The 27,905-nt window shown below is 48.8% G+C and overlaps 1 protein-coding gene across 4 annotated transcripts; it reads left to right on the plus strand.

Moving 5' to 3' along the window:
- Nucleotides 1-27,493, plus strand: LOC115126566 (nocturnin-like). Of its 4 annotated transcripts, XR_010459635.1 has the most exons (5): nucleotides 1-422; nucleotides 22,937-23,344; nucleotides 23,502-23,833; nucleotides 24,107-25,537; nucleotides 25,776-27,493. XR_010459635.1 is itself a non-coding variant. In XM_065003528.1 (4 exons), the coding sequence occupies exons 1-4, from the start codon at nucleotides 98-100 to the stop codon at nucleotides 24,635-24,637; spliced, it is 1,596 nt and encodes a 531-aa protein (XP_064859600.1). In that variant the 5' UTR covers nucleotides 1-97; the 3' UTR covers nucleotides 24,638-27,493. The 4 variants fall into 4 exon arrangements, 3 of the variants coding, with proteins under 3 accessions (XP_064859600.1, XP_064859601.1, XP_064859602.1); XM_065003528.1 differs by having other exon boundaries at nucleotides 24,107-27,493; XM_065003529.1 differs by lacking the exon at nucleotides 1-422 and adding an exon at nucleotides 1,294-1,391 and having other exon boundaries at nucleotides 24,107-27,493.
- Nucleotides 27,494-27,905: the final 412 nt, after the last annotated feature.

A 27,905-nucleotide genomic window follows, 5' to 3' on the forward strand; every position in this document is an offset into this window, starting at 1 on the left:
GGTATCGCCTTTTGCCCAATCTCATAAGGCTCAAGACTACTAAAGAGAAGTTAACATCGTTTTTGAATATCTTTTAACCGGTAATCCGATCCGCGACATGCACGCACACAGGGAGATGAACAGTGATTACCCCACAGGTGGGCAAAGCCCCGGTGAAAAAGAGACGGAACCACCACCGGCAAACGCCATGTATCATCAAAGTCCTGCGGTGTCACGACTGTCAAGTAGTCTACTGACGCTGCCTAAAGAGTTACCGGCTTTCTGTGCGTCCAACCACCGCATGCTCGTGATGAACCCGGGGTTGCTGAATTCACGGGCCGGTTCTCCTTATTATTCGGAGACACACATCGATAATCTTAACAATAAACGGAAGAAACATGCGATCCAAACAAGGCAGGAACGCTTCGCAGGTTCCGGAACCGGTGAGTTGGTTTTGTAACAATGTTACAGCACAATCACTCAACAAGTCAGATAAATGGTGTCTCTACTCTTATCGATCCAAGACTTAATGCTAAAGTTTGAAATGTTCTCTTACTGATTTAAAGATGGGCATCTTGTAAAGATGTAACTTAGATATCGTAGCAAATTCGGGGGGTGGCCCCGATTGGGACTCGAAATCGGGTCAAATCAAAACCCGTTACGCAAAGAGGTCCAAACCTCTTGACGACGTCGTTAAGTGTTGGGTTCATGTCACTACAATATAGTTAATTGTGCTGTTGAGAGAAGGGAAGCTGGTAACTACTCTAAAAGCATCATTAGAAAATGCAACAAAGTTATGATTCATGTCCAGTGGTATTGTATCAGGGGTAAATCTCGTTTAAACTATAAGAATATTATATATACATAAATGCCTCCATGTATGCAAGTTGGGAATGTGCATGTTTGTTTCACAAATTCTAAACGTCATTCCGATAATTTAACCCCCAAAGCGCTTGCATTACTTCAAAGGCTCTCCTCCGCCTTTCACACGGCAACTGCAGGCTTTTGCTCCAGCCCTACTCTAAACACCAGGAGCTGGGTTCATAGATTTGGGTCAGGTATGTTAGAGAAGGAGAAACAGCAGACATTCATCCAGCACAGCCTCTGATTTGAAAAGGCTTCCCCTGGTTCTCTATCTCACCTTTGCGTGTGGAGGCTTTTGCTCTGGCCCTGCGCCAACATTCCTGAACGGTCATTTACATAGCTGCTGTTTCTCCAGTTCACCAGTAGGTGACAGTAGAACCCATGTTTTCACACTGACTCATTCCAATGACCTTGTAGTGCAGCTGTTGAAAAGCACAGCGCTACCACGCTTCTCCACACGGTTACACACACATACTGGACACACAGCACGGTAGGAGTAAGAAACGCACACACAGTGAATCTGCTGAGGATACGATCGCTCCAGTCTGGTAAGTTAATGTTTCAACAGTAGCCTGTCTACCAGGATTCTAACCATGTTTTAAAGAACGTTTCAACAGTAGCCTGTCTACCAGGATTCTAACCATGTTTTAAAGAACGTTTCAACAGTAGCCTGTCTACCAGGATTCTAACCATGTTTTAAAGAACGTTTCAACAGTAGCCTGTCTACCAGGATTCTAACCATGTTTTAAAGAACGTTTCAACAGTAGCCTGTCTACCAGGATTCTAACCATGTTTTAAAGAACGTTTTCAACAGTAGCCTGTCTACCAGGATTCTAACTATGTTTTAAAGAACGTTTCAACAGTAGCCTGTCTACCAGGATTCTAACCATGTTTTTGAAGTTGAACCTCTTCTACTGTTGGTCCGTTGCTCAACTCTCTTTTATTTTCTCGATCTTTTTCATGGCTCTGGAACAATTATGTAATAACACCCTACTCTCAAGCAAACTGTTTTATTCTCGCTCTCTCCTCTCTCTCTCTCTGGGGCTTGTGGGTAAGCTTGTTGTATGATGTACAGTGACTTGTCAAAGTATTCACCCCCTTGACATTTTTCCTATTTTGTTGCCTTATAACCTGGAATTAAAATAGATTTTGGGGGAGGGTTGTAAAATCACTTTGATTTATGTTTTGTGAAAGAAATAAGACAAAAACTGAACTGGAGCGTTCCCCCCCCCCCCAAAACTCAATACTCTGTTTAGCCTCCTCTTACAGCCATTACAGCTGACAGTCTCTTGGGGTTTGTCTCTATAAGCTTGGCACATCTAGTCACTGGGGTTTCTGTCCATTCTTCAAGTTGGATGGGTTCCGCTCGTGTACAACAATCTTTAAGTCATACCACAGATTCTCAATTGGATGAACTCTCTGAACCACCCATTCCGGATCCGGGATAATTGTCATCAGCAACGCTGAATAGCATAGCGCCACAGTCAAATAATATTACTAGAAAATATTCATATTCATGAAATCACAAGTGCAATATAGGAAAACACAGCTTAGCCTTTTGTTAATCCACCTGTCGTCTCAGATTTTGAAATGATGCTTTACAGCGAAAGCAATACAAGCGTTTGTGTAAGTTTATCGATCGCCGACAAAACGATAAGTACACTTAGCATCAGGTAACTTGGTCACAAATCAGAAAAGCAGAAATTAAATTAATTGTTTACCTTTGATGCTCTTCGGATGTTTTCACTCACGAGACTCCCAGTTAGACAACAAATGTTCCTTTTGTTCCATAAAGATATTTTTTATATCCAAATACCTCTGTTAGTTTGGTGCGTTATCCCAGGAATCCACCGGAAAGAGCGGTCACGACAACGCAGACAAAAATTCCAAATTATATCCATAATGTCCACAGAAACATGTCAAACGCCCCCTAGCTTCAAACTGCACTGGGCCTTTGACAAACTGCACTGGGGCCTTTGACAAACTGCACTGGGGCCTTTGACAAACTGCACTGGGGCCTTTGACAAACTGCACTGGGGCCTTTGACAAACTGCACTGGGGCCTTTGACAAACTGCACTGGGGCCTTTGACAAACTGCACTGGGGCCTTTGACAAACTGCACTGGGGCCTTTGACAAACTGCACTGGGGCCTTTGACAAACTGCACTGGGGCCTTTGACAAACTGCACTGGGGCCTTTGACAAACTGCACTGGGGCCTTTGACAAACTGCACTGGGGCCTTTGACAAACTGCACTGGGGCCTTTGACAAACTGCACTGGGGCCTTTGACAAACTGCACTGGGGCCTTTGACAAACTGCACTGGGGCCTTTGACAAACTGCACTGGGGCCTTTGACAAACTGCACTGGGGCCTTTGACAAACTGCACTGGGGCCTTTGACAAACTGCACTGGGGCCTTTGACAAACTGCACTGGGGCCTTTGACAAACTGCACTGGGGCCTTTGACAAACTGCACTGGGGCCTTTGACAAACTGCACTGGGCCTTTGACAAACTGCACTGGGGCCTTTGACAAACTTGTTGCCCTACATCTTCCCTCACCATGCTCCTACACTTTCCTAAGAAGTGTAGGCCTGCGTGTTGCTACCAGACTCTTTCAGACCTGTGTCTGTTCATGGCAGAACTCTGACAAAACCATTTGGGGTGGTTTCCTGGATAGTGGTTAGGCGTTGGATTAAAAAGCATGCTCATTAGAGAATCCCAATTGAAAGTGCTTTTTAGTCCAGGACTAGGCTTTATCAGTGTCCGGGAAACCGCCACATTTAATTTAGTTTTCTAGAGATGGATAGATGGAACCCATTAGTGGCAACACTGTTGTAGGCTCTGCCCCTTTATGGTGTGGCCGACCTAACTAACTTACTTCATCATTTTAGCCACGAGCAAATCCCTTCCATGATCTGGTAGATGTCTAGATCACCCAGTGGAAACGCTGCAGGAGGCTGATCTGGTAGATGTCTAGATCACCCAGTGGAAACGCTGCAGGAGGCTGATCTGGTAGATGTCTAGATCACCCAGTGGAAACGCTGCAGGAGGCTGATCTGGTAGATGTCTAGATCACCCAGTGGAAACGCTGCAGGAGGCTGATCTGGTAGATGTCTAGATCACCCAGTGGAAACGCTGCAGGAGGCTGGTCTGGTAGATGTCTAGATCACCCAGTGGAAACGCTGCAGGAGGCAGATCTGGTAGATGTCTAGATCACCCAGTGGAAACGCTGTAGGAGGCTGGTCTGGTAGATGTCTAGATCACCCAGTGGAAACGCTGCAGGAGGCTGATCTGGTAGATGTCTAGATCTCCCAGTGGAAACGCTGCAGGAGGCTGATCTGGTAGATGTCTAGATCACCCAGTGGAAACGCTGCAGGAGGCTGATCTGGCCCTTTTTTAGAACAACTAGACCAGAGGTTACAATTAAAGGTTTTGGAGACCATTAAAACCATTTGAATGTCACAACTATGCCCATCCCAGTAGAGGCCTGCTAGCTGGGTTACTGGGCCCGTCCCTCACCGCGCTCCAGTAGAGACCTGCTAGCTGTGTTACTGGGCCCGTCCCTCACCGCGCTCCAGTAGAGACCTGCTAGCTGCGTTACTGGGTCCGTCCCCCACCGTGCTCCAGTAGAGACCTGCTAGCTGCGTTACTGGGTCCGTCCCCCACCGTGCTCCAGTAGAGACCTGCTAGCTGTGTTACTGGGCCCGTCCCCCACCGTGCTCCACTAGAGACCTGCTAGCTGGGTTACTGGGTCCGTCCCCCACCGCGCTCCAGTAGAGACCTGCTAGCTGCGTTACTGGGCCCTTCCCTCACCGCGCTCCAGTAGAGACCTGCTAGCTGCATTACTGGGCCCGTCCCTCACCGCGCTCCAGTAGAGACCTGCTAGCTGGGTTACTGGGCCCGTCCCTCACCGCGCTCCAGTAGAGACCTGCTAGCTGGGTTACTGGGCCCGTCCCTCACCGTGCTCCAGTAGAGACCTGCTAGCTGGGTTACTGGGCCCGTCCCTCACCGTGCTCCAGTAGAGACCTGCTAGCTGGGTTACTGGGCCCGTCCCCCACCGTGCTCCACTAGAGACCTGCTAGCTGCGTTACTGGGCCCGTCCCTCACCGCGCTCCAGTAGAGACCTGCTAGCTGGGTTACTGGGCCCGTCCCTCACCGCGCTCCAGTAGAGACCTGCTAGCTGTGTTACTGGGCCCGTCCCTCACCGCGCTCCAGTAGAGACCTGCTAGCTGCGTTACTGGGTCCATCCCCCACCGTGCTCCAGTAGAGACCTGCTAGCTGTGTTACTGGGCCCGTCCCCCACCGTGCTCCACTAGAGACCTGCTAGCTGGGTTACTGGGTCCGTCCCCCACCGCGCTCCAGTAGAGACCTGCTAGCTGGGTTACTGGGCCCGTCCCCCACCGTGCTCCACTAGAGACCTGCTAGCTGCGTTACTGGGCCCGTCCCTCACCGCGCTCCAGTAGAGACCTGCTAGCTGGGTTACTGGGCCCGTCCCTCACCGCGCTCCAGTAGAGACCTGCTAGCTGGGTTACTGGGCCCGCCCCTCACCGTGCTCAGTAGAGACCCTCACCGCTGCCCGTCTGACTGCTAGCTGGGTTACTGGGTCCATCCCCCACCGTGCTCCAGTAGAGACCTGCTAGCTGTGTTACTGGGCCCGTCCCCACCGTGCTCCAGTAGAGACCTGCTAGCTGGGTTACTGGGCCCGTCCCCACCGCGCTCCAGTAGAGACCTGCTAGCTGCGTTACTGGGCCCTGTCCCCACACCGCCTCCAGTAGAGACCTGCTAGCTGTCTTACTGGGCCTCCCCCACCGCGCTCCAGTAGAGACCTGCTAGCTGGGTTACTGGGCCCGTCCCTCACCGCGCTCCAGTAGAGACCTGCTAGCTGGGTTACTGGGCCCGTCCCTCACCGCGCTCCAGTAGAGACCTGCTAGCTGGGTTACTGGGCCCGTCCCTCACCGTGCTCCAGTAGAGACCTGCTAGCTGGGTTACTGGGCCCGTCCCTCACCGTGCTCCACTGAGACCTGCCTGGGTTACTGGGCCCGTCACCGTGCTCCAGTAGAGACCTGCTAGCTGGGTTACTGGGCCCGTCCCCCACCGCGCTCCAGTAGAGACCTGCTAGCTGGGTTACTGGGCCCGTCCTCACCGCGCTCCAGTAGAGACCTGCTAGCTGGGTTACTGGGCCCGTCCCCCACCGCGCTCCAGTAGAGACCTGCTAGCTGGGTTACTGGGCCCGTCCCCCACCGCGCTCCAGTAGAGACCTGCTAGCTGGGTTACTGGGCCCCGTCCCCAGTAGAGACCTGCTAGCTGGGTTACTGGGCCCGTCCCTCACCGCGCTCCAGTAGAGACCTGCTAGCTGGGTTACTGGGCCCGTCCCTCACCGTGCTCCAGTAGAGACCTGCTAGCTGGGTTACTGGGCCCGTCCCCACCGCGCTCCAGTAGAGACCTGCTAGCTGGATGGGCCCGTCCCCCACCGATCTCCAGTAGGACCTGCTAGCTGGGTTACTGGGCCCGCCCTCACCGCGCTCCAGTAGAGACCTGCTAGCTGGGTTACTGGGCCCGTCCCTCACCGCGCTCCAGTAGAGACCTGCTAGCTGCGCTACTGGAGACCCGTCTCACCGCTCCAGTAGAGACCTGCTAGCTGGGTTACTGGGCCTGTCCCCACCGTGCTCCAGTAGAGACCTGCTAGCTGGGTTACTGGGCCCGTCCCCCACCGTGCTCCAGTAGAGACCTGCTAGCTGGGTTACTGGGCCCGTCCCCACCGCGCTCCAGTAGAGACCTGCTAGCTGGGTTACTGGGCCCGTCCCCCACCGCTCCAGTAGAGACCTGCTAGCTGGGTTACTGGGCCCGTCCTCACCGCGCTCCAGTAGAGACCTGCTAGCTGGGTTACTGGGCCCGTCCCCCACCGCGCTCCAGTAGAGACCTGCTAGCTGGGTTACTGGGCCCGTCCCTCACCGTGCTCCAGTAGAGACCTGCTAGCTGGGTTACTGGGCCCCTCCCTCCAGTAGAGACCTGCTAGCTGGGTTACTGGGCCCGTCCCTCACCGTGCTCCAGTAGAGACCTGCTAGCTGGGTTACTGGGCCCGTCCCTCACCGGCTCCAGTAGAGACCTGCTAGCTGGGTTACTGGGCCCGTCCCTCACCGCGCTCCAGTAGAGACACCGTGCTCCAGTAGAGACCTGCTAGCTGGGTTACTGGGCCCCTGTCCCTCACCGCGCCCAGTAGAGACCTGCTAGCTGGGTTACTGGGCCCGTCCCCTCACCGTGCTCCAGTAGAGACCTGCTAGCTGGGTTACTGGGCCCGTCCCTCACCGTGCTCCAGTAGAGACCTGCTAGCTGGGTTACTGGGCCCGTCCCCACCGTGCTCCAGTAGAGACCTGCTAGCTGGGTTACTGGGCCCGTCCCTCACCGTGCTCCAGTAGAGACCTGCTAGCTGGGTTACTGGGCCCGCGCTCCACTGGTTACTGGGCCCGTCCCTCACCGCTCCAGTAGAGACTGCTGCTGGGTTACTGGGCCCGTCCTCACCGTGCTCCAGTAGAGACCTGCTAGCTGGGTTACTGGGCCCGTCCCTCACCGCCTCCAGTAGAGACCTGCTAGCTGGGTTACTGGGCCCGTCCCTCACCGTGCTCCAGTAGAGACCTGCTAGCTGGGTTACTGGGCCCGTCCCCACCGCGCTCCAGTAGAGACCTGCTAGCTGGGTTACTGGGCCCAGTAGAGACCTCCCCACCGCGCTCCAGTAGAGACCTGCTAGCTGGGTTACTGGGCCCGTCCCCACCGTGCTCCAGTAGAGACCTGCTAGCTGGGTTACTGGGCCCGTCCCTCACCGTGCTCCAGTAGAGACCTGCTAGCTGGGTTACTGGGCCCGTCCCTCACCGTGCTCCAGTAGAGACCTGCTAGCTGGGTTACTGGGCCTGTCCCACCGTGCTCCAGTAGAGAGACCTGCTAGCTGGGTTACTGGGCCCGTCCCCACCGTGGGCCCGCTGGTTACTGGGCCCCCTCACCGTGCTCCAGTAGAGACCTGCTAGCTGGGTTACTGGGCCTGTCCCTCACCGTGCTCCAGTAGAGACCTGCTAGCTGGGTTACTGGGCCCGTCCCTCACCGCGCTGCTCCAGTAGAGACCTGCTAGCTGGGTTACTGGGCCATTCCCTCACCGTGCTCCAGTAGAGACCTGCTAGCTGGGTTACTGGGCCCGTCCCTCACCGCGCTCCAGTAGAGACCTGCTAGCTGGGTTACTGGGCCTGTCCTCACCGTGCTCCAGTAGAGACCTGCTAGCTGGGTTACAGTAGAGAGTAGAGACCTGCTAGCTGGGTTACTGGGCCTGTCCCTCACCGCCTCCAGTAGAGACCTGCTGGGGGCCTGTCCCACAACCAGAGACCTGCGGTCCATCAGAGACCTGCTAGCTGGGTTACTGGGCCTGTCCCTCACCGCGCTCCAGTAGAGACCTGCTAGCTGGGTTACTGGGCCTGTCCCCACCGTGCTCAGTAGAGACCTGCTAGCTGTTCCCACTGTAGAGCCTGCTAGCTGGGTTACCCTGTCACCGTGCTCCAGTAGAGACCTGCTAGCTGGGTTACTGGGCCCGTCCCTCACCGTGCTCCAGTAGAGACCTGCTAGCTGGTTCTGTGGGCCCGTCATAGTAGAGACCTTAGCTGGGTTTAAATCCCTCACCGCGCTCCAGTAGAGACCTGCTATGTTTGGGCCTGTCCCCACCGCGCTCACCTGTAGCTGTAGAGACCTGCTAGCTGGGTTACTGGGTTTCACCGCGCTCCAGTAGAGACCTGCTAGCTGGGTTACTGGGCCTGTCCCTACCGTGCTGTAGAGACCTGCTAGCTGGGTTACTGGGCCCGTCCCTCACCGTGCTCCAGTAGAGACCTGCTAGCTGGGTTACTGGGCCTGTCCCTCACCGTGCTCCAGTAGAGACCTGCTAGCTGGGTTACTGGGCCTGTCCCTCACCGTGCTCCAGTAGAGACCTGCTGCTGGGTTACTGGGCCTGTCCCTCACCGTAGTAGATGACCTGCTAGCTGGGTTACTGGGCCTGTCCCTCACCGTGCTCCAGTAGAGACCTGCTAGCTGGGTTACTGGGCCTGTCCCTCACCGTGCTCCAGTAGAGACCTGCTAGCTGGGTTACTGGGCCTGTCCCTCACCGTGCTCCAGTAGAGACCTGCTAGCTGGGTTACTGGGCCTACCCTCACCGTGCTCCAGTAGAGACCTGCTAGCTGGGTTACTGGGCCTGTCCCTCACCGTGCTCCAGTAGAGACCTGCTAGCTGGGTTACTGGGTCCGTCCCCACCGTCCAGTAGAGACCTGCTAGCTGGGTTACTGTTGACACCCAGCCTCCTGTTGGCTCTGGTCCTTTTATCGAGGGCTATGTAACAGTTGAGTAATCAGAACATATGGTTCCCTCCCAGTTAGTACCAGGCCTGTTCAAGCCTGCCTGTTTAACCAGAACTAGTCGATGGCACACCGTGTCTGTGTATCTGAGGCAGCTGTTGTGTAATATAGTAGAGGATTAGCTGTGTTTAAATACATCTGTAGAGGTTATGTTTTGTAAACCTGTATTGTAGAATGGTGGTGTGTGTTTGATTTCAGAAGACATTCCCAGCGGTGTTCTATTCTGGTATAGAATGTTTTGCAGACAATGGATGGAACAGCTAGACGTCCTTCTTAAAATGACATCCCGTTCTCTGGGGATGAGACCTGGTGTGAGATGGACGGACCTGCTAGACCTCGAGGTTGTATGATCTAGAGTGGCTTTGGGAACGGTTGAGTATTTCTCAGTCATGTGTCATTACAAAAAACATTGAGTTCTGTGTGGGCAGTCAAGCAGTATCAGTGTTAACCATCATGTATATAGCCAGCCAATGTTTGGTCCTAAGTCTAGTCTAGCTATATCTAGGGTCTAGTGGTATAGATGGGTCTAGTCTAGCTATATCTAGGGTCTAGTGTCTAGTATAGATGGGTGTAGTCTAGTTATATCTAGGGGTCTAGTGGTATAGATGGGTCTAGTCTAGCTATATCTAGGGTCTAGTGGTATAGATGGGTCTAGTCTAGCTATATCTAGGGCCTAGTGGTATAGATTGGTATAGTCTAGTTATATCTAGGTCCTAGTGGTATAGATGGGTGTAGTCTAGTGGTATAGATGGGTGTAGTCTAGTTATATCTAGGTCCTAGTGGTATAGATGGGTATAGTCTAGTGGTATTGATGGGTATAGTCTATTGGTATTGATGGGTGTAGTCTAGTGGTATAGATGGGTGTAGTCTAGTTATATCTAGGTCCTAGTGGTATAGATGGGTCTAGTCTAGTGGTATAGATGGGTGTAGTCTAGTTATATCTAGGTCCTAGTGGTATAGATGGGTGTAGTCTAGTGGTATTGATGGGTGTAGTCTAGTGGTATAGATGGGTGTAGTCTAGTGGTATAGATGGGTGTAGTCTAGTGGTATAGATGGGTGTAGTCTAGTGGTATAGATGGGTGTAGTCTAGTGGTATAGATGGGTGTATAGTCTAGTGGTATAGATGTCTAGTGGTATAGATGGGTGTAGTCTAGTTATATCTAGGTCCTAGTGGTATAGATGGGTGTAGTCTAGTGGTATAGATGGGTGTAGTCTAGTGGTATAGATGGGTGTAGTCTAGTGGTATAGATGGGTATAGTCTAGTGGTATAGATGGGTATAGTCTAGTGGTATAGATGGGTATAGTCTAGTGGTATAGATGGGTGTAGTCTAGTTATATCTAGGTCCTAGTGGTATAGATGGGTCTAGTCTAGTTATATCTAGGTCCTAGTGGTATAGATGGGTGTAGTCTAGTTATATCTAGGTCCTAGTGGTATAGATGGGTCTAGTCTAGTTATATCTAGGGCCTAGTGGTATAGATGGGTATAGTCTAGTGGTATAGATGGGTCTAGTCTAGTGGTATAGATGGGTGTAGTCTAGTGGTATAGATGGGTGTAGTCTAGTTATATCTAGGTCCTAGTGGTATAGATGGGTCTAGTCTAGTGGTATAGATGGGTCTAGTCTAGTGGTATAGATGGGTGTAGTCTAGTGGTATAGATGGGTGTAGTCTAGTGGTATAGATGGGTGTAGTCTAGTGGTATAGATGGGTGTAGTCTAGTTATATCTAGGTCCTAGTGGTATAGATGGGTATAGTCTAGTTGTATAGATGGGTGTAGTCTAGTTGTATAGATGGGTGTAGTCTAGTTATATCTAGGTCCTAGTGGTATAGATGGGTGTAGTCTAGTTGTATAGATGGGTATAGTCTAGTTGTATAGATGGGTCTATGTCTAGGTATAGATGGGTCTAGTGTGTATAGATGGGTCTAGTCTAGTTGTATAGATGGGTCTAGTCTAGTTGTATAGATGGGTGTAGTCTAGTGGTATAGATGGGTCTAGTCTAGTTATATCTAGGTCCTAGTGGTATAGATGGGTATAGTCTAGTGGTATAGATGGGTGTAGTCTAGTTAGATGGGTCTAGTTCTATCTAGAGGAAAAATGGAGATTCTTGCAAGCTGAAGAACACCATCCCAACCGTGAAGCACGGGGTGGCAGCATCATGTTGTGGGGGTGGCAGCATCATGTTGTGGGGTGCTGCTGCAGGAGGGACTGGTGCACATCACAAAATAGATGCCATCATGAGGTAGGAAAATTATGTGGATATATTGAAGCAACATCTCAAGACATCAGTCAGGAAGTTAAAGCTTGGTCACAAATGGGTCTTCCAAATGGACAATGACCATACTTCCAAAGTTGTGGCAAAATGGCTTAATAAAGGACATCAAAGTCGATGTATTGGATTGGCCATCTCAAAACCCTGACCTCAATCCTATCAAAAATATGTGGGCAGAACGGAAAAAGCATGTGCGAGAAAGGAGGCCTACAAACCTGACTCAGTTACACCAGCTCTGTCAGGAGGAATGGGCCAAAATTCACCCAACTTATTGTGGGAAGCTTGTGGAAGCCTACCCAAAACGTTTGACCCAAGTTAAACAATTTAATGGCAATGCTACCAAATACTAATTGAGTGTATGTAAACTTCTGACCCACTGGGAATGTGATGAAAGAAATAAAAGCTGAAATAAATAATTCTCTCTACTATTATTCTGACATTTCACATTCTTAAAATAAAGTGGTGATCCTCATTGACCTAAGACAGGGATTTTTACAGGATTAAATGTCAGGAATTGTGGAAAAACTGAGTTTAAATGTATTTGGCTAAGGTGTATGTAAACTTTTGACTTCAACTGGTTGTGTGTGTGTGTATGTATGTATGTATATATATATATATTAGTTAATTTGTCTATTAATTTCTAATATTAGGGCCAAGTGGTATAGAAATGACATGAGCAGGTAAGCCAGTGGAAAGTTGTCAGGCATTTGAGTGAAGGACACACAGGTATGTACTCTCTCTCACAGACACACACACAGCACACACCGTACACACACACAGTACACATACACCGTCTCAGAGAGATGTTCACTCAGACAGTGTCACTTTATCCGTGCGTGACACATTGACATTTCCACCCTGGCAGTGTACTGTGTTCCATCCCCTCTGCTGCTCTGATGTTCCCTTCTCTCTCTCTCTGTCTGTCTGTCTGTCTACTGCTCTGATATGCCCTTCTGTCTGTCTGTCTACTGCTCTGATATGCCCTTCTGTCTGTCTGTCTACTGCTCTGATATGCCCTTCTCTGTCTGTCTGTCTGATCTGATCTTCTCTCCATTAACACATGACATCTGAAACATCATGTACACAAATGAAAAATCCAGACAGTCATCGAAGTAGGTCAATGTGGTTGTTGGTCATATCCTGAACACAGCTGCCCAGTCCCAAATCAATCCCTAACCCTATACACTCTGGGCTGGTTTCCCAGACACATATTAAACCTAGTACTGGACTTAAAGGCCCAATGAAGCTGTTATTATTCTAATATCAAATCCTTTCTGGCTAACAGTTAAGTTCCTTACTGTAATATTTTTCCATTAAAATGGTCAAAAACAAACAAACAGGGGGGATATCTAACTTGAATACTACCTTTCTATTGGCAGAGAGGTATGGAACTCTTTGTTATTGGTCTATTAACTTATACTGCCTGGTGATGTCACCAGGCAAGCAGAAACCTGCTGTTTAGAAGGTCCTGTGTAGATTGTATTTTCAAACAGCAACGATATTTTATCAAAATAAAATAAAAATACCTTTATTTAACCAGGTAGGCAAGTTGAGAACACCTTTATTTAACCAGGTAGGCAAGTTGAGAACACCTTTATTTAACCAGGTAGGCAAGTTGAGAACACCTTTATTTAACCAGGTAGGCTAGTTGAGAACACCTTTATTTAACCAGGTAGGCAAGTTGAGAACACCTTTATTTAACCAGGTAGGCTAGTTGAGAACACCTTTATTTAACCAGGTAGGCTAGTTGAGAACACCTTTATTTAACCAGGTAGGCAAGTTGAGAACACCTTTATTTAACCAGGTAGGCAAGTTGAGAACACCTTTATTTAACCAGGTAGGCAAGTTGAGAACACCTTTATTTAACCAGGTAGGCAAGTTGAGAACACCTTTATTTAACCAGGTAGGCAAGTTGAGAACACCTTTATTTAACCAGGTAGGCTAGTTGAGAACACCTTTATTTAACCAGGTCATTGAGAACACCTTTATTTAACAACTGTTGACCTGTATTTAACCAAGATAAACACATAACAGTGTGACATAAACAACAACACAGAGTTACACATGGAGTAAACAAACATACAGTCAATAACACAATACAAGTGTGTGTAAATTGTAAATACAGTGTGTGTAAATGGTGTGAGGAGGTAAGGCAATAAATAGTGATAGATGAGCAGATGATGTTGTGCAAGTAGAAGTGCTGGTGTGCAAATGTCATGAATTATGTTCTCAATGTTCATAAACCAAGTCGATTAAACTACTCAGTCTGTTGATCAGGATTTGTAAGATACTGATTGAAATGGAACAGACGGAGGCCCAGCTAAAATAGTCAACGTTTATTCACGAGAGCGCTGGTCTGTTGTACAAAACAATTCATTTTATACTGGCTTCTCACGCACATACTTTCACACTAACACACACATTCACACTAACACACACATTCACACAAACATACTCACACATTCACACTACACACATTCACACTAACACACACATTCGCACTAACATACTCACGCACATTCGCACTAACATACTCACGCACATTCGCACACACATTCACACACAATGTCCTGCTACGCAGCCGACCAAGATTAGGGGAATCCGTGAGACTTACTCCCCATCCTCCCTCAAGATAGGACAATTATGATAGGAGAGGAGAGGACAGTTAGACATGATAGGAGAGGAGAGGACAGTTAGACATGATAGGAGAGGAGAGGACAGTTAGACATGATAGGAGGAGGACAGTTAGACATGATAGGAGAGGAGAGGACAGTTAGACATGATAGGAGAGGACAGTTAGACATGATAGGAGAGGATAGGACAGTTAGACATGATAGGAGAGGACAGTTAGACATGATAGGAGAGGAGAGGACAGTTAGACATGATAGGAGAGGGTAGGACAGTTAGACATGATAGGAGAGGACAGTTAGACATGATAGGAGAGGACAGTTAGACATGATAGGAGAGGACAGTTAGACATGATAGGAGAGGAGAGGACAGTTAGACATGATAGGAGAGGACAGTTAGACATGATAGGAGAGGGACAGTTAGACATGATAGGAGAGGACAGTTAGACATGATAGGAGAGGATAGGACAGTTAGACATGATAGGAGAGGATAGGACAGTTAGACATGATAGGAGAGGATAGGACAGTTAGACATGATAGTAGAGGAGAGGACAGTTAGACATGATAGTAGAGGAGAGGACAGTTAGACATGATAGGAGAGGAGAGGACAGATAGGAGAGGAGAGGACAGTTAGACATGATAGGAGAGGACAGTTAGACATGATAGGAGAGGAGAGGACAGTTAGGAGAGGATAGGACAGTTAGACATGATAGGAGAGGATAGGACAGTTAGACATGATAGGAGAGGACAGTTAGACATGATAGGAGAGGGTAGGACAGTTAGACATGATAGGAGAGGAGAGGACAGTTAGACATGATAGGAGAGGAGAGGACAGTTAGACATGATAGGAGAGGATAGGACAGTTAGACATGATAGGAGAGGATAGGACAGTTAGACATGATAGGAGAGGATAGGACAGTTAGACATGATAGGAGAGGAGAGGACAGTTAGACATGATAGGAGAGGACAGTTAGACATGATAGGAGAGGGTAGGACAGTTATGATAGGAGAGGATAGGACAGTTAGACATGATAGGAGAGGATAGGACAGTTAGACATGATAGGATAGGACAGTTAGGAGAGGAGAGGACAGTTAGACATGATAGGAGAGGAGAGGACAGTTAGGAGAGGGTAGGACAGTTAGACATGATAGGAGAGGGTAGGACAGTTAGACATGATAGGAGAGGATAGGACAGTTAGACATGATAGGAGAGGATGGGACAGTTAGACATGATAGGAGAGGACAGGACAGTCAGACATGATAGGAGAGGAGAGGACAGTTATGATAGGAGAGGACAGGACAGTCAGACATGATAGGAGAGGAGAGGACAGTTAGACATGATAGGAGAGGACAGGACAGTCAGACATGATAGGAGAGGAGAGGACAGTTATGATAGGAGAGGACAGGACAGTCAGACATGATAGGAGAGGGTAGGACAGTTAGACATGATAGGAGAGGAGAGGACAGTTATGATAGGAGAGGACAGGACAGTCAGACATGATAGGAGAGGGTAGGACAGTTATGATAGGAGAGGACAGGACAGTCAGACATGATAGGAGAGGGTAGGACAGTTATGATAGGAGAGGATAGGACAGGCAGACATGATAGGAGAGGATAGGACAGTTAGACATGATAGGAGAGGACAGTTAGACATGATAGGAGAGGACAGTTAGACATGATAGGAGAGGATAGGACAGTTAGACATGATAGGAGAGGACAGTTAGACATGATAGGAGAGGAGAGGACAGTTAGACATGATAGGAGAGGATAGGACAGTTAGACATGATAGGAGAGGACAGTTAGACATGATAGGAGAGGAGAGGACAGTTATGATAGGAGAGGACAGGACAGTCAGACATGATAGGAGAGGAGAGGACAGTTAGACATGATAGGAGAGGACAGGACAGTCAGACATGATAGGAGAGGAGAGGACAGTTATGATAGGAGAGGACAGGACAGTCAGACATGATAGGAGAGGGTAGGACAGTTAGACATGATAGGAGAGGAGAGGACAGTTAGACATGATAGGAGAGGAGAGGACAGTTAGACATGATAGGAGAGGAGAGGACAGTTAGACATGATAGGAGAGGAGAGGACAGTTAGACATGATAGGAGAGGAGAGGACAGTTAGACATGATAGGAGAGGACAGTTATGATAGGAGAGGATAGGACAGTCAGACATGATAGGAGAGGATAGGACAGTTAGACATGATAGGAGAGGATAGGACAGTTAGACATGATAGGAGAGGACAGTTAGACATGATAGGAGAGGAGAGGACAGTTAGACATGATAGGAGAGGAGAGGACAGTTAGACATGATAGGACAGTTAGACATGATAGGAGAGGAGAGGACAGTTAGACATGATAGGAGAGGATAGGACAGTTAGACATGATAGGAGAGGATAGGACAGTCAGACATGATAGGAGAGGAATGGACAGTCAGACATGATAGGAGAGGATAGGACAGTTAGACATGATAGGACAGTTAGACATGATAGGAGAGGAGAGGACAGTTAGACATGATAGGAGAGGATAGGACAGTCAGACATGATAGGAGAGGAGAGGACAGTTAGACATGATAGGAGAGGAGAGGACAGTTAGACATGATAGGAGAGGAGAGGACAGTTAGACATGATAGGAGAGGAAGGACAGTTAGACATGATAGGAGAGGAGAGGACAGTTAGACATGATAGGAGAGGAGAGGACAGTTAGACATGATAGGAGAGGACAGTTAGACATGATAGGAGAGGATAGGACAGTTACACAATATCAAGTGGAAAAATTAAATTTCGTAAATGCTTGAATAAATGTGTTTTTCCTACGTCATCTGTGGTCAGGAACGTGAGCAGATATAACGGGTCTGTGGACATCTCATGTCACCGTTCTGTCTCTGGACGTATTGAGGAACTGTGTGTGACGCTGAAGTGGCTGTTGGCTAGTGACTGGCATTGATTCCACTAACTCTATTATCATGAACCAAACCACAAACCCTGTGTGGTGAAATAACCCTCCCTACGTCTACGTTTGTTTATACAAGAACGCACCCTGTGTGTGTGAATCAGCGGTTGAGATTGTGTAGCTTTATATCCTGTCCCCAAGCACATGATCTGTGGTGACGCCTCATATGGACTGCTGCCCTCACTCCCTCCTAATCTCTGTCTCTCTCCCTTCCCTCCCTCCCTCCCGCCCTCCCTCCGGGTTATAAGGTGTAGTGAACATTGAGCTCACTCAGAAACACACTGAGTACATCTCTCACACACTCGACGAGAGACAAGACACCAAGTGTTTATCATCCGTTATCAGAAGTTGAGCAACATTTTACTGACGGTTCTTTCTCAAGACTGTCAGTCAGATACACACGGAAGCAAGAGACTGATGGAAACTATGGGTGAGCAGGACTGTGGGATCTTTATTCAACTCTTGTGTTAGCAGGTTTATATTGGTGGTTGTAATGGGAAAGGTTCTCTTACGTCTGAGGTGACTTGATGCAGATGGGGTTTATCTGACAGTGAATTAAAAGGGAAAACCAGTACACTGCAAGAGGACCACTGGTGTTTATTGAACTGATTGAGCTCCTGGATGTTGTCATGTAATAGATTCTCCTTCATATTGTTGTGGATATCCTCATGTTTGGGTAGAACGGGTCGTGTGATGTAGTCTGATCCTTGTTTGGTTGAGAGCGGAGTTGTTGGGGGAGGGGTGTTCTATTTCACCCAATAAGGTCAGATTTTGCGAGGGCCCCTAGTGGGTCAACACAGAGGTTGTTTATGTTGGTTAAGAAGCACACAGTTGTCTTGGTCACTGTTAAGGTGAACCAAGGGACTGGGATGCTAGCGACATCTCTCTGTATGTAAACTCTGTTGTCTTTCTGTGATGAGTCTTCAGAGCTGCCATTCATTTAGATGGAGGGACTTCGTTCAGAACGAGGTGCAGTAGTGATTCAGATGTGTTTAGATAAGGGGTCGGAGACTAGGGGTCGGAGACTGGGGGTCGGAGTCTAGGGGTCGGAGGCTAGGGGTCGGAGTCTAGGGGTCGGAGACTGGGGTCGGAGGCTAGGGGTCGGAGGCTGGGGGTCGGAGGCTGGGGGTCGGAGGCTGGGGGTCGGAGGCTGGGGGTCGGAGACTAGGGGTCAGAGATAAGGGATCCTGTTGATAAATATCCATATGATGCATGTGGTTCATTTGTCAGCGACCGACACACACTGAACATGTAGACCGACGTGCAGTATTTGTTTAAGAGCAAAACCTTTATCCATCACTGTGTCTGACCTGGTTACCATAGCTGTGGTTCAAACCATGCACCTGCTCATCACACCCTGGTAAACAGCCATGTCCTGGTCTCAGAGCAACAGATAGGGACATGTGGTGTGTCCTCAGGACCTATGGTCCAGTATGAGATCCTCAGGACCTATGGTCCAGTATGAGATCCTCAGGACCTATGGGCCACTGAGATCCTCAGGACCTATGGTCCAGTATGAAATCCTCAGGACCTATGGTCCAGTATGAAATCCTCAGGACCTATGGGCCACTGAGATCCTCAGGACCTATGGGCCACTGAGATCCTCAGGACCTATGGGCCACTGAGATCCTCAGGACCTATGGGCCACTGAGATCCTCAGGACCTATGGGCCAGTATGAGATCCTCAGGACCTATGGGCCAGTATGAGATCCTCAGGACCTATGGTCCAGTATGAAATCCTCAGGACCTATGGGCCAGTATGAGATCCTCAGGACCTATGGGCCACTGAAATCCTCAGGACCTATGGGCCAGTGTGAGATCGTCAGGACCTATGGGCCACTGAGATCCTCAGGACCTATGGTCCAGTATGAGATCCTCAGGACCTATGGGCCAGTGAGATCCTCAGGACCTATGGGCCAGTGTGAGATCCTCAGGACCTATGGGCCAGTGTGAGATCCTCAGGACCTATGGGCCACTGTGAGATCCTCAGGACCTATGGGCCACTGTGAGATCCTATGGGCCAGTGTGAGATCCTCAGGACCTATGGGCCACTGTGAGATCCTCAGGACCTATGGGCCACTGTGAGATCCTCAGGACCTATGGGCCACTGTGAGATCCTCAGGACCTATGGGCCAGTGTGAGATCCTCAGGACCTATGGGCCAGTGTGAGATCCTCAGGACATATGGGCCAGTGTGAGATCCTCAGGACATATGGGCCAGTGTGAGATCCTCAGGACCTATGGGCCACTGTGAGATCCTCAGGACCTATGGGCCACTGTGAGATCCTCAGGACCTATGGGCCAGTGTGAGATCGTCAGGAATCAGGAGTTTGCAATAGAATAAACAGCAGATAGTAAAACTGCTGGCCACTGACTGTTTCTGGATGGCTATTGGTCTTGGCACAGAGATTAGGTATTAGTGGTAGTGTCAACAAAAGGTCTGTTTGTTGCTTAGTAACCTACCTAATAGTTTTAGGTTTTGATTTACTCGTACATTCTTTTTTATTTAACTTTATTTAACTTGGCAAGTCGGTTAAGAACAAATTCTTATTTTACAATGACAGCCTACCCCGGCCAAACCCTCCCTTAAGCCGGACGACACTGGGCCATTTGTACTCTGCCCTATGGGACTCATGATCACAACCGGTTGTGATACAGCACGGGATCAAACCAGGGTCTGTAGTGACACCACTAGCACTGAGATGCAGTGCCTTAGACAACTGCTCCTCTTGGGAGCCTAAACACCAGTTAGGATCAGATCACCTTCCCCTTTTATATGGGTTGATTCACCATTCATAGATACTCAGGAGTTTCCATTAACAACAGATCTAGGATCAGATCACCTTTCCATTTTATATGGGTTGATTCACCATTCATAGATACTCAGGAGTTTCCATTAACAACAGATCTAGGATCAGATCTTTCCAGGATCAGATCAGTTTCCATTAACAACAGATCTAGGATCATTTGATTCACCATTCATAGATACTCAGGAGTTTCCATTAACAACAGATCTAGGATCAGATCACCCTTCGCCTGACATAACCTTTTACCTTCATGAGGTTAATAACCATACTGACCCTAGATCAGTATTGAGGTAGAGAGATACTAATGTCAGGGGACTAGATGAGGCTAATCCAGTTCAACTGAAGGCCATCAGAGGTTCAACTAGAATTTAGAAACAATGAAGACTAGACAGAGCTGAGAGCTGCCATTAGACTGGGAGATGTAGTCCTTTATAAACTGAGCCTTACTGGTTCATGTGAGAGCTGGGAGATGTAGTCCTACTAGAAACTGAGCCTTACTGTTTCATGTGAGAGCTGGGAGATGGTAGTCCTACTAGAAACTGAGCCTTACTGTTTCATGTGAGAGCTGGGAGATGTAGTCCTACTAGAAACTGAGCCTTACTGTTTCATGTGAGAGCTGGAGTCCTTTATAAACTGAGCCTTACTGGTTCATGTGAGAGCTGGGAGATTTCGTCCTACTAGAAACTGAGCCTTACTGGTTCATGTGAGAGCTGGGAGATGGTAGTCCTACTAGAAACTGAGCCTTACTGGTTCATGTGAGAGCTGGGAGATGTAGTCCTTTATAAACTGAGCCTTACTGGTTCATGTGAGAGCTGGGAGATGTAGTCCTTTATAAACTGAGCCTTACTGGTTCATGTGAGAGCTGGGAGATGTAGTCCTTTATAAACTGAGCCTTACTGGTTAATGTGAGAGCTGGGAGATGTAGTCCTTTATAAACTGAGCCTTACTGGTTCATGTGAGAGCTGGGAGATGTAGTCCTTCATAAACTGAGCCTTACTGGTTCATGTGAGAGCTGGGAGATGTAGTCCTTCATAAACTGAGCCTTACTGGTTCATGTGAGAGCTGGGAGATGTAGTCCTTCATAAACTGAGCCTTACTGGTTCATGTGTCCAGAGTGGGCAAAAGGAGGAACACGCAGTCAGCTGACAGTAGGGTCACTGGTGCATGTGACTAGTTGAGAGGAACTGGCACACAAACTGCCAGCAGAGAAATAAATAGTACACACACACACACATATATATATATATTGACCGACTGAAAGTGAGCGAAACGGAGCCAAAAGAACACACACTATGGAGGAAGGAAACACACATATACACTGAAACCAGAGATGAGACACACTATGGAGGAAGGAAACACACACTATGGAGGAAGGAAACACACATATACACTGAAACCAGAGATGAGACACACTATGGAGGAAGGAGACACACACTATGGAGGAAGGAAACACACATATACACTGAAACCAGAGATGAGACACACACTATGGAGGAAGGAGACACACTATGGAGGAAGGAAACACACACTATGGAGGAAGGAAACACACATATACACTGAAACCAGAGATGAGACACACACTATGGAGGAAGGAGACACACACTATGGAGGAAGGAAACACACACTATGGAGGAAGGAAACACACATACACTGAAACCAGAGATGAGACACACACTATGGAGGAAGGAGACACACACTATGGAGGAAGGAAACACACATATACAATGAAACCAGAGATGAGACACACACTATGGAGGAAGGAGACACACTATGGAGGAAGGAGACACACACTATGGAGGAAGGAAACACACATATACACTGAAACCAGAGATGAGACACACTATGGAGGAAGGAGACACACACTATGGAGGAAGGAAACACACATATACACTGAAACCAGAGATGAGACACACTATGGAGGAAGGAAACACACATATACACTGACTGTCTGAAACCAGAGATGACACACACACACTCCCTCATAGCACACAGAGCTACTGTTGTCCCAGGACAAGGTAAGGCACATCAGTCAGCTGTGGCAGTCAGAACCAGCTAACAAGCAGTCCTTTCTGTATCCACACATTAACTGAACCACACAATTTGCCTTGCAAAAAACACACACCGTCCGATAAGTCGACCCATAGATGTCCTATTCAGATAGTTTTCTATGAAAAACACACCGTTCCGGTAGTCCACCCATAGATGTCCTATTCAGATAGTTTTCTATGAAACACACACCGTTCCGATAGTCCACCCATAGATGTCCTATTCAGATAGTTTTCTATGAAAAACACTTTCTGGGGCAAAAACAAAAAGGCCTTTGGTTGTCAATATGTTCTGTGTTCCAAGTCAAATGACGAGTCAATAAGTGACCTTTAATCCCTTCACCTGGCAACAACCCCAATCTCACCTTTGAACTTACTCCTGATTGACCAAGGGGATTAGGTTAGTCGGATCCTCCCTGAATTGAGAGAGAGAGAGGATAAATGTCACCCTTAAGCACAGATCTAGGATCAGCTTCCCCAAATCCTTAACCATAAAGGGCTGGAGGGAAAACTGACCTAAGATCAGTGTGTAGGGAAACGCTGGTGTTGCTACAGCAGTAGACATGGATCAGTACAACACTAGGCCCTGTTAGTGTGAGGAACCAGGCACGTGGGGAGTGAGGCCCAGGGTTCGCAGGACTTCTCCCTAGAGACTGACACCTATTTCTGGGATGGAATCAACCTCGGGCTACCCTTGTTGGCCCTTTGTGTGGTTCTATGTTGTGGGGATCACTGAGAGTTGTGGTTAAAATAGTTTGGGACTTGGTATTGGATTAAAGTGTCCTGTAAAATATCATGTTATTGTTGTAACTCATCTCCCTACACCCTCTCTGTCTGTCTCTCTGTGTCTCTCTCTCTCTGTGTCTCTCTCTCTGGGTCTGTCTGTCTGTCTCTCTCTCTCTCTGTGTCTCTCTCTGTGTCTCTCTCTCTGTCTGTCTGTCTCTCTGTCTCTCTCTCTCTCTGTCTGTCTCTCTCTGGGTCTGTCTCTCTCTCTCTCTGTCTCTCTCCAGTCTGTCCAATGGGCAGTGGTGCCAGTAGACTCTACAGCTCCCTGGCCCAGACCCTAGTCAGCACCAGCACCACTACCACGCCCCTGGCCCAGACCCTAGTCAACAACACCACCACCACCACTACCACCCCCCTGGCCCAGACCCTAGTCAGCACCAGTACCACTACCACCCCGCTGGCCCATCACCAGGACCCCCAGCACCCCTCCCCCTCACAGGGGTGTCACTCTCCCCCGGGGGGGCACCCCCTGGAGCTGCTGAGGGAGTGTGAGGAGGCTCTACGGGACAGGCCTCCTCGCCTCCTCAGAGCCTTCATCTGCCCCGGGGAGGGAGAGGTGGACAGGGAGGAAGTGGACAACGATGCCACCCAGAGGACCATCAGAGTTATGCAGTGGAACATACTGGCTCAAGGTAAATATGGTTTTTTATTGTAGCCTTTCTTTAGCAAAAATAGTAATGAACGTTTCATCTCATTCAGGGCTATTAAATGGTATATTACTGCTCATTTTAATTGGCATCGAGGACAGTGAGATGGATGGACTGACAGATGAATTCTCTCTCCCTCCAGCTCTAGGTGAAGGTATGGACAGTTTCGTCAACTGTCCCCTGGAAGCCCTGAACTGGGCGGAGCGTAAATACCTCATCCTAGAAGAGATCCTCACCTACCGACCTCACATCCTGTGTCTACAGGAAGTCGACCACTACTACGACACCTTCCAGCCAATCCTGGCCAGCCTGGGTTACCGCGGCAACTTCTGCCCCAAGCCCTGGTCTCCGTGTTTGGATGTGGAGGGCAACAACGGTCCGGATGGATGTGCTCTGTTCTACGATGAAGCCCGGTTGGACTTGGTGGATAGTGTGAATGTCCGGCTGTGTGACCTTTTCACACCCACCAACCAGGTCTGTAAAACTATGCCAGTTGAACTGTCCTTCCTTCCTTGAAGTAAATCACTGGTCTGACAATGTCTGGCCCTAATAGGATGGAAACTCTGATTTACAAGCACGTCGATTACCTCAAGGAATTAAGGATTCCAACAGGATCCTATTTTAGAACAGGCAAGAGAGGTCAGAGGTCAACCCTCCTCCTGGATAGCCACTGTTTGTGTAGATTGTTAAAAAATACAGACTGGAACGTAAACCCTTAACTGATTTATGCATTTGTCTTCCCTACAGGTGGCGGTCGTCACGACGCTGCGTTGCAGGGTGACAGGCCGGCGGCTGTGTGTTGCCGTGACGCACCTCAAAGCCCGGAGCGGCTGGGAATGCCTCCGTAGTGCCCAGGGTTCCGACCTTCTCCGGAACCTCGCCACCCTCACCCAATCACCGGGGGGTCCTTCGGGTCCCATCGGCGTCTCCCCAGACACCCCTCTCCTCGTCTGCGGCGACTTCAACGCTGTGCCTTCCGAGGACGTCTACCAGCGTTTCGCCTCATCACCGTTGATCCTTGACTCCGCCTATAAACGGTTAAGCCGGGACGGGCTTTCGGAACCGGCCTACACCACGTGGAAGATCCGGCCGACGGGAGAGTGCTGCACCACATTGGATTATATCTGGTACTCTAGAGAAGCTTTCAGTGTGGACGCCGTGTTGGATATGCCTACAGAGGAACAGATTGGCCCCAACAGGCTTCCGTCGTACAACTACCCCTCCGATCACCTCTCGCTGGTGTGTGACTTCAGCTTTAAAAAGCAGCAGGAGGAGTGAACAGGATCATATGGACTCTTGATTGACAATTCGAGGGATGGAGGGAACAGAACGAGGGAGGGATGGAGGGAACAGAACGAGGGATGGAGGGAACAGAACGAGGGATGGAGTGAACAGAACGAGGGATGGAGGGAACAGAACGAGGGAGGGATGGAGGGAACAGAACGAGGGATGGAGTGAACAGAACGAGGGATGGAGGGAACAGAACGAGGGATGGAGGGGACAGAACGAGGGATGGAGGGAACAGAACGAGGGATGGAGGGAACAGAACGAGGGATGGAGGGAACAGAACGAGGGATGGAGTGAACAGAACGAGGGATGGAGGGAACAGAACGAGGGATGGAGGGAACAGAACGAGGGGACAGAACGAGGGATGGAGGGAACAGAATGAGGGATGGAGTGACCAGAACGAGGGATGGAGGGAATAGAAGCGCCACTGTCCCTCTGAGTCCGAACCCATCTCTCTGGGGTATGATGACTGGAGAACAGGAGGAGGGAAGTAGGGAGGAGACAACCCGCTTGGTGTGAGCTTACTTTTCAGAAGTCATGTTATCGATTTAAAACACTCTGAATGAAGGAGAGACCGAGAGGAATGAACTGGACAGACTGCTGAAACTAGGCTCTATGGTTCCTGTCTACAGTAGAGGTGCTGTTGTTGTACCTCTGACACTGTGATGATTGGACTGGACAGACTGCTGAAACTAGGCTCTATGGTTCCTGTCTACAGTAGAGGTGCTGTTGTTGTCTCTGACACTGTGATGATTGGACTGGACAGACTGCTGAAACTAGGCTCTATGGTTCCTGTCTACAGTAGAGGTGCTGTTGTTGTCTCTGACACTGTGATGATTGGACTGGACAGACTGCTGAAACTAGGCTCTATGGTTCCTGTCTACAGTAGAGGTGCTGTTGTTGTACCTCTGACACTGTGATGAATGGACTGGACAGACTGCTGAAACTAGGCTCTATGGTTCCTGTCTACAGTAGAGGTGCACCTCTGACACTGTGATGAATGGACTGGACAGACTGCTGAAACTAGGCTCTATGGTTCCTGTCTACAGTAGAGGTGCACCTCTGACACTGTGATGAATGGACTGGACAGACTGCTGAAACTAGGCTCTGGTTCCTGTCTACAGTAGAGGTGCTGTTGTTGTCTCTGACACTGTGATGATTGCACCCTACCTGCTCCTATTCAACTCTACTTGTCCTGGGCTGCTTCAGTTGAAGAGGGTAATCCTACAGAGCAGGATCAAGGGGTTAGCCGGCTAACTAGGAGTTAACTTGCCTAAATATTCTGAAGTATTACAGTGCATTTTGGGAAGTATTCAGACACCCTAACTTTCTTCAAAATGTTGTTACATTACAGCCTTATTCTAAAATTGATTAAATTAATGTTTTTCATCAATCTTCACAATACCCCACAATGGACAAAGCAAAAACAGGTTTTTAGAAATACCTCACTTATAGCAATACTTTGCTATGGGCCTTGAAATTGAGCTCAGGTGCATCCTGTTTCCATTGATCATCCTTGAGATGTTTCTACAACTTGATTGGACATGATTTGGAAAGGCACACACCTGTCTATATAAAGGTCCCGCAGTTGACAGTGCATGACAATGGAATTGTCCGTAGAGCTCCGAGACAGGATTGTGTCGTGGTTCAGATCTGGGGAAGTGTACCAAAACATTTCTGCAGCATTGAAGGTCCCCAAGTAAACAGTTGCCTAATCATTCTTAAATGGAAGAAGTTTGGAACCACCAAGACTCTTCCTAGAGCTGACAACCTGGCCAAACTGAGCAATTGGGGGAGAAGGGCGTTGGTCAGGGAGGTGACCAAGAACCTGATGGTCACTCTGACAGAGCTCCAGAGTTCCTCTGTGGAGATTGGAGAACCTTCCAGGAGGACAACCATCTCTGCAGCACTCCACCAATCAGGCCTTTATGGTAGAGTGACCAGGCGGAAGCCACTCCTCAGTAAAAGGCACATGATAGCCCGCTTGGACTTTGCCTAAAGGACTCGAACCATGATAACCAAGATTGAACTTAACCATGACTCTGTCATGTCTGGAGGAAACCTGACACCATCCCTATGGTAAAGCATGGTGGTGGCAGCATCACGTCTGGAGGAAACCTGACACCATCCCTATGGTAAAGCATGGTGGTGGCAGCATCACGTCTGGAGGAAACCTGACACCATCCCTATGGTAAAGCATGGTGGTGGCAGCATCATGCTGTGGGGATGTTTTACAGTGGCAGGGACTGGGAGACTAGTCAGGATGGAGGTAAAGATTAACAGAAAGTACAGACATCCTCGATGAACCTGCTCCAGAGCACACGGGACCTCAGACTGGGGGCGAAGGTTCACCTTCCAACACGACAACGATCCTAAGCACACAGCCAAGACAACGCAGGAGTCTTACTGTGTGTGTGTATATATATATATGTCCTTTTCTGGTCTAATACTGGTGAGGTGTGTCATTAATGCCTACTGATACTTGTAACGGGGCCATGTTCAGTACAAAAACGTTATATAGAAATACCACTAAATAGAGCCAACGTGAATCCTTATTGTATATGTCAGAGATGAGCATTTGTTCTAAATAGCATATTTCTATCTGAACGTATGCCTACGGTACATTTCATCTGTAATATAAACAGTATCTAGATGTATTTTATCCAAAACAACCTTCCAGTAGTGTGTCTATACATTGTATGGGTGGCCCCAGTAGGAAACTAAACCATATCCCTGGCACGGTGCCACGTACAACCAACTGACCCAGTTATTTCCAGTCCATGAGTCTCAGGACAGTAGTTTATATTCAAACTGTCAGCCTGTGTGCAATAAAACAATCTGCCCTTCTTTTCTGTCTCTGTGTGGTGTTCTACACATTATAAATCACTTCCTACCTCACCAGTTGAAATGCCATCCAATGTCCCCTGGTGGTAAGCTGTGGAACTACAGTTATCACCAGCATGTGAAATGTGGATATTTACTACGACATAGTACCGTCTGCTGTGTGTTCCTGATGGGGATGGAACCTAGAACTCTGATTAACTGGTTCCGGAGCTACTAAACTCTGCTGTGTGTTCCTGATGGGGATGGAACCTAGAACTCTGATTAAATGGTTCCGGAGCTACTAAACTTCTGTACTCCGTCTACACACGTTCCTGATGGGGATGGAACCTAGAACTCTGATTAAATGGTTCCGGAGCTACTAAACTTCTACACACCTGTTCCTGATGGGGATGGAACCTAGAACTCTGATTAACTG

Source organism: Oncorhynchus nerka, linkage group LG18, assembly GCF_034236695.1.
Source record: "Oncorhynchus nerka isolate Pitt River linkage group LG18, Oner_Uvic_2.0, whole genome shotgun sequence".
NCBI lineage: Eukaryota > Metazoa > Chordata > Actinopteri > Salmoniformes > Salmonidae > Oncorhynchus > Oncorhynchus nerka.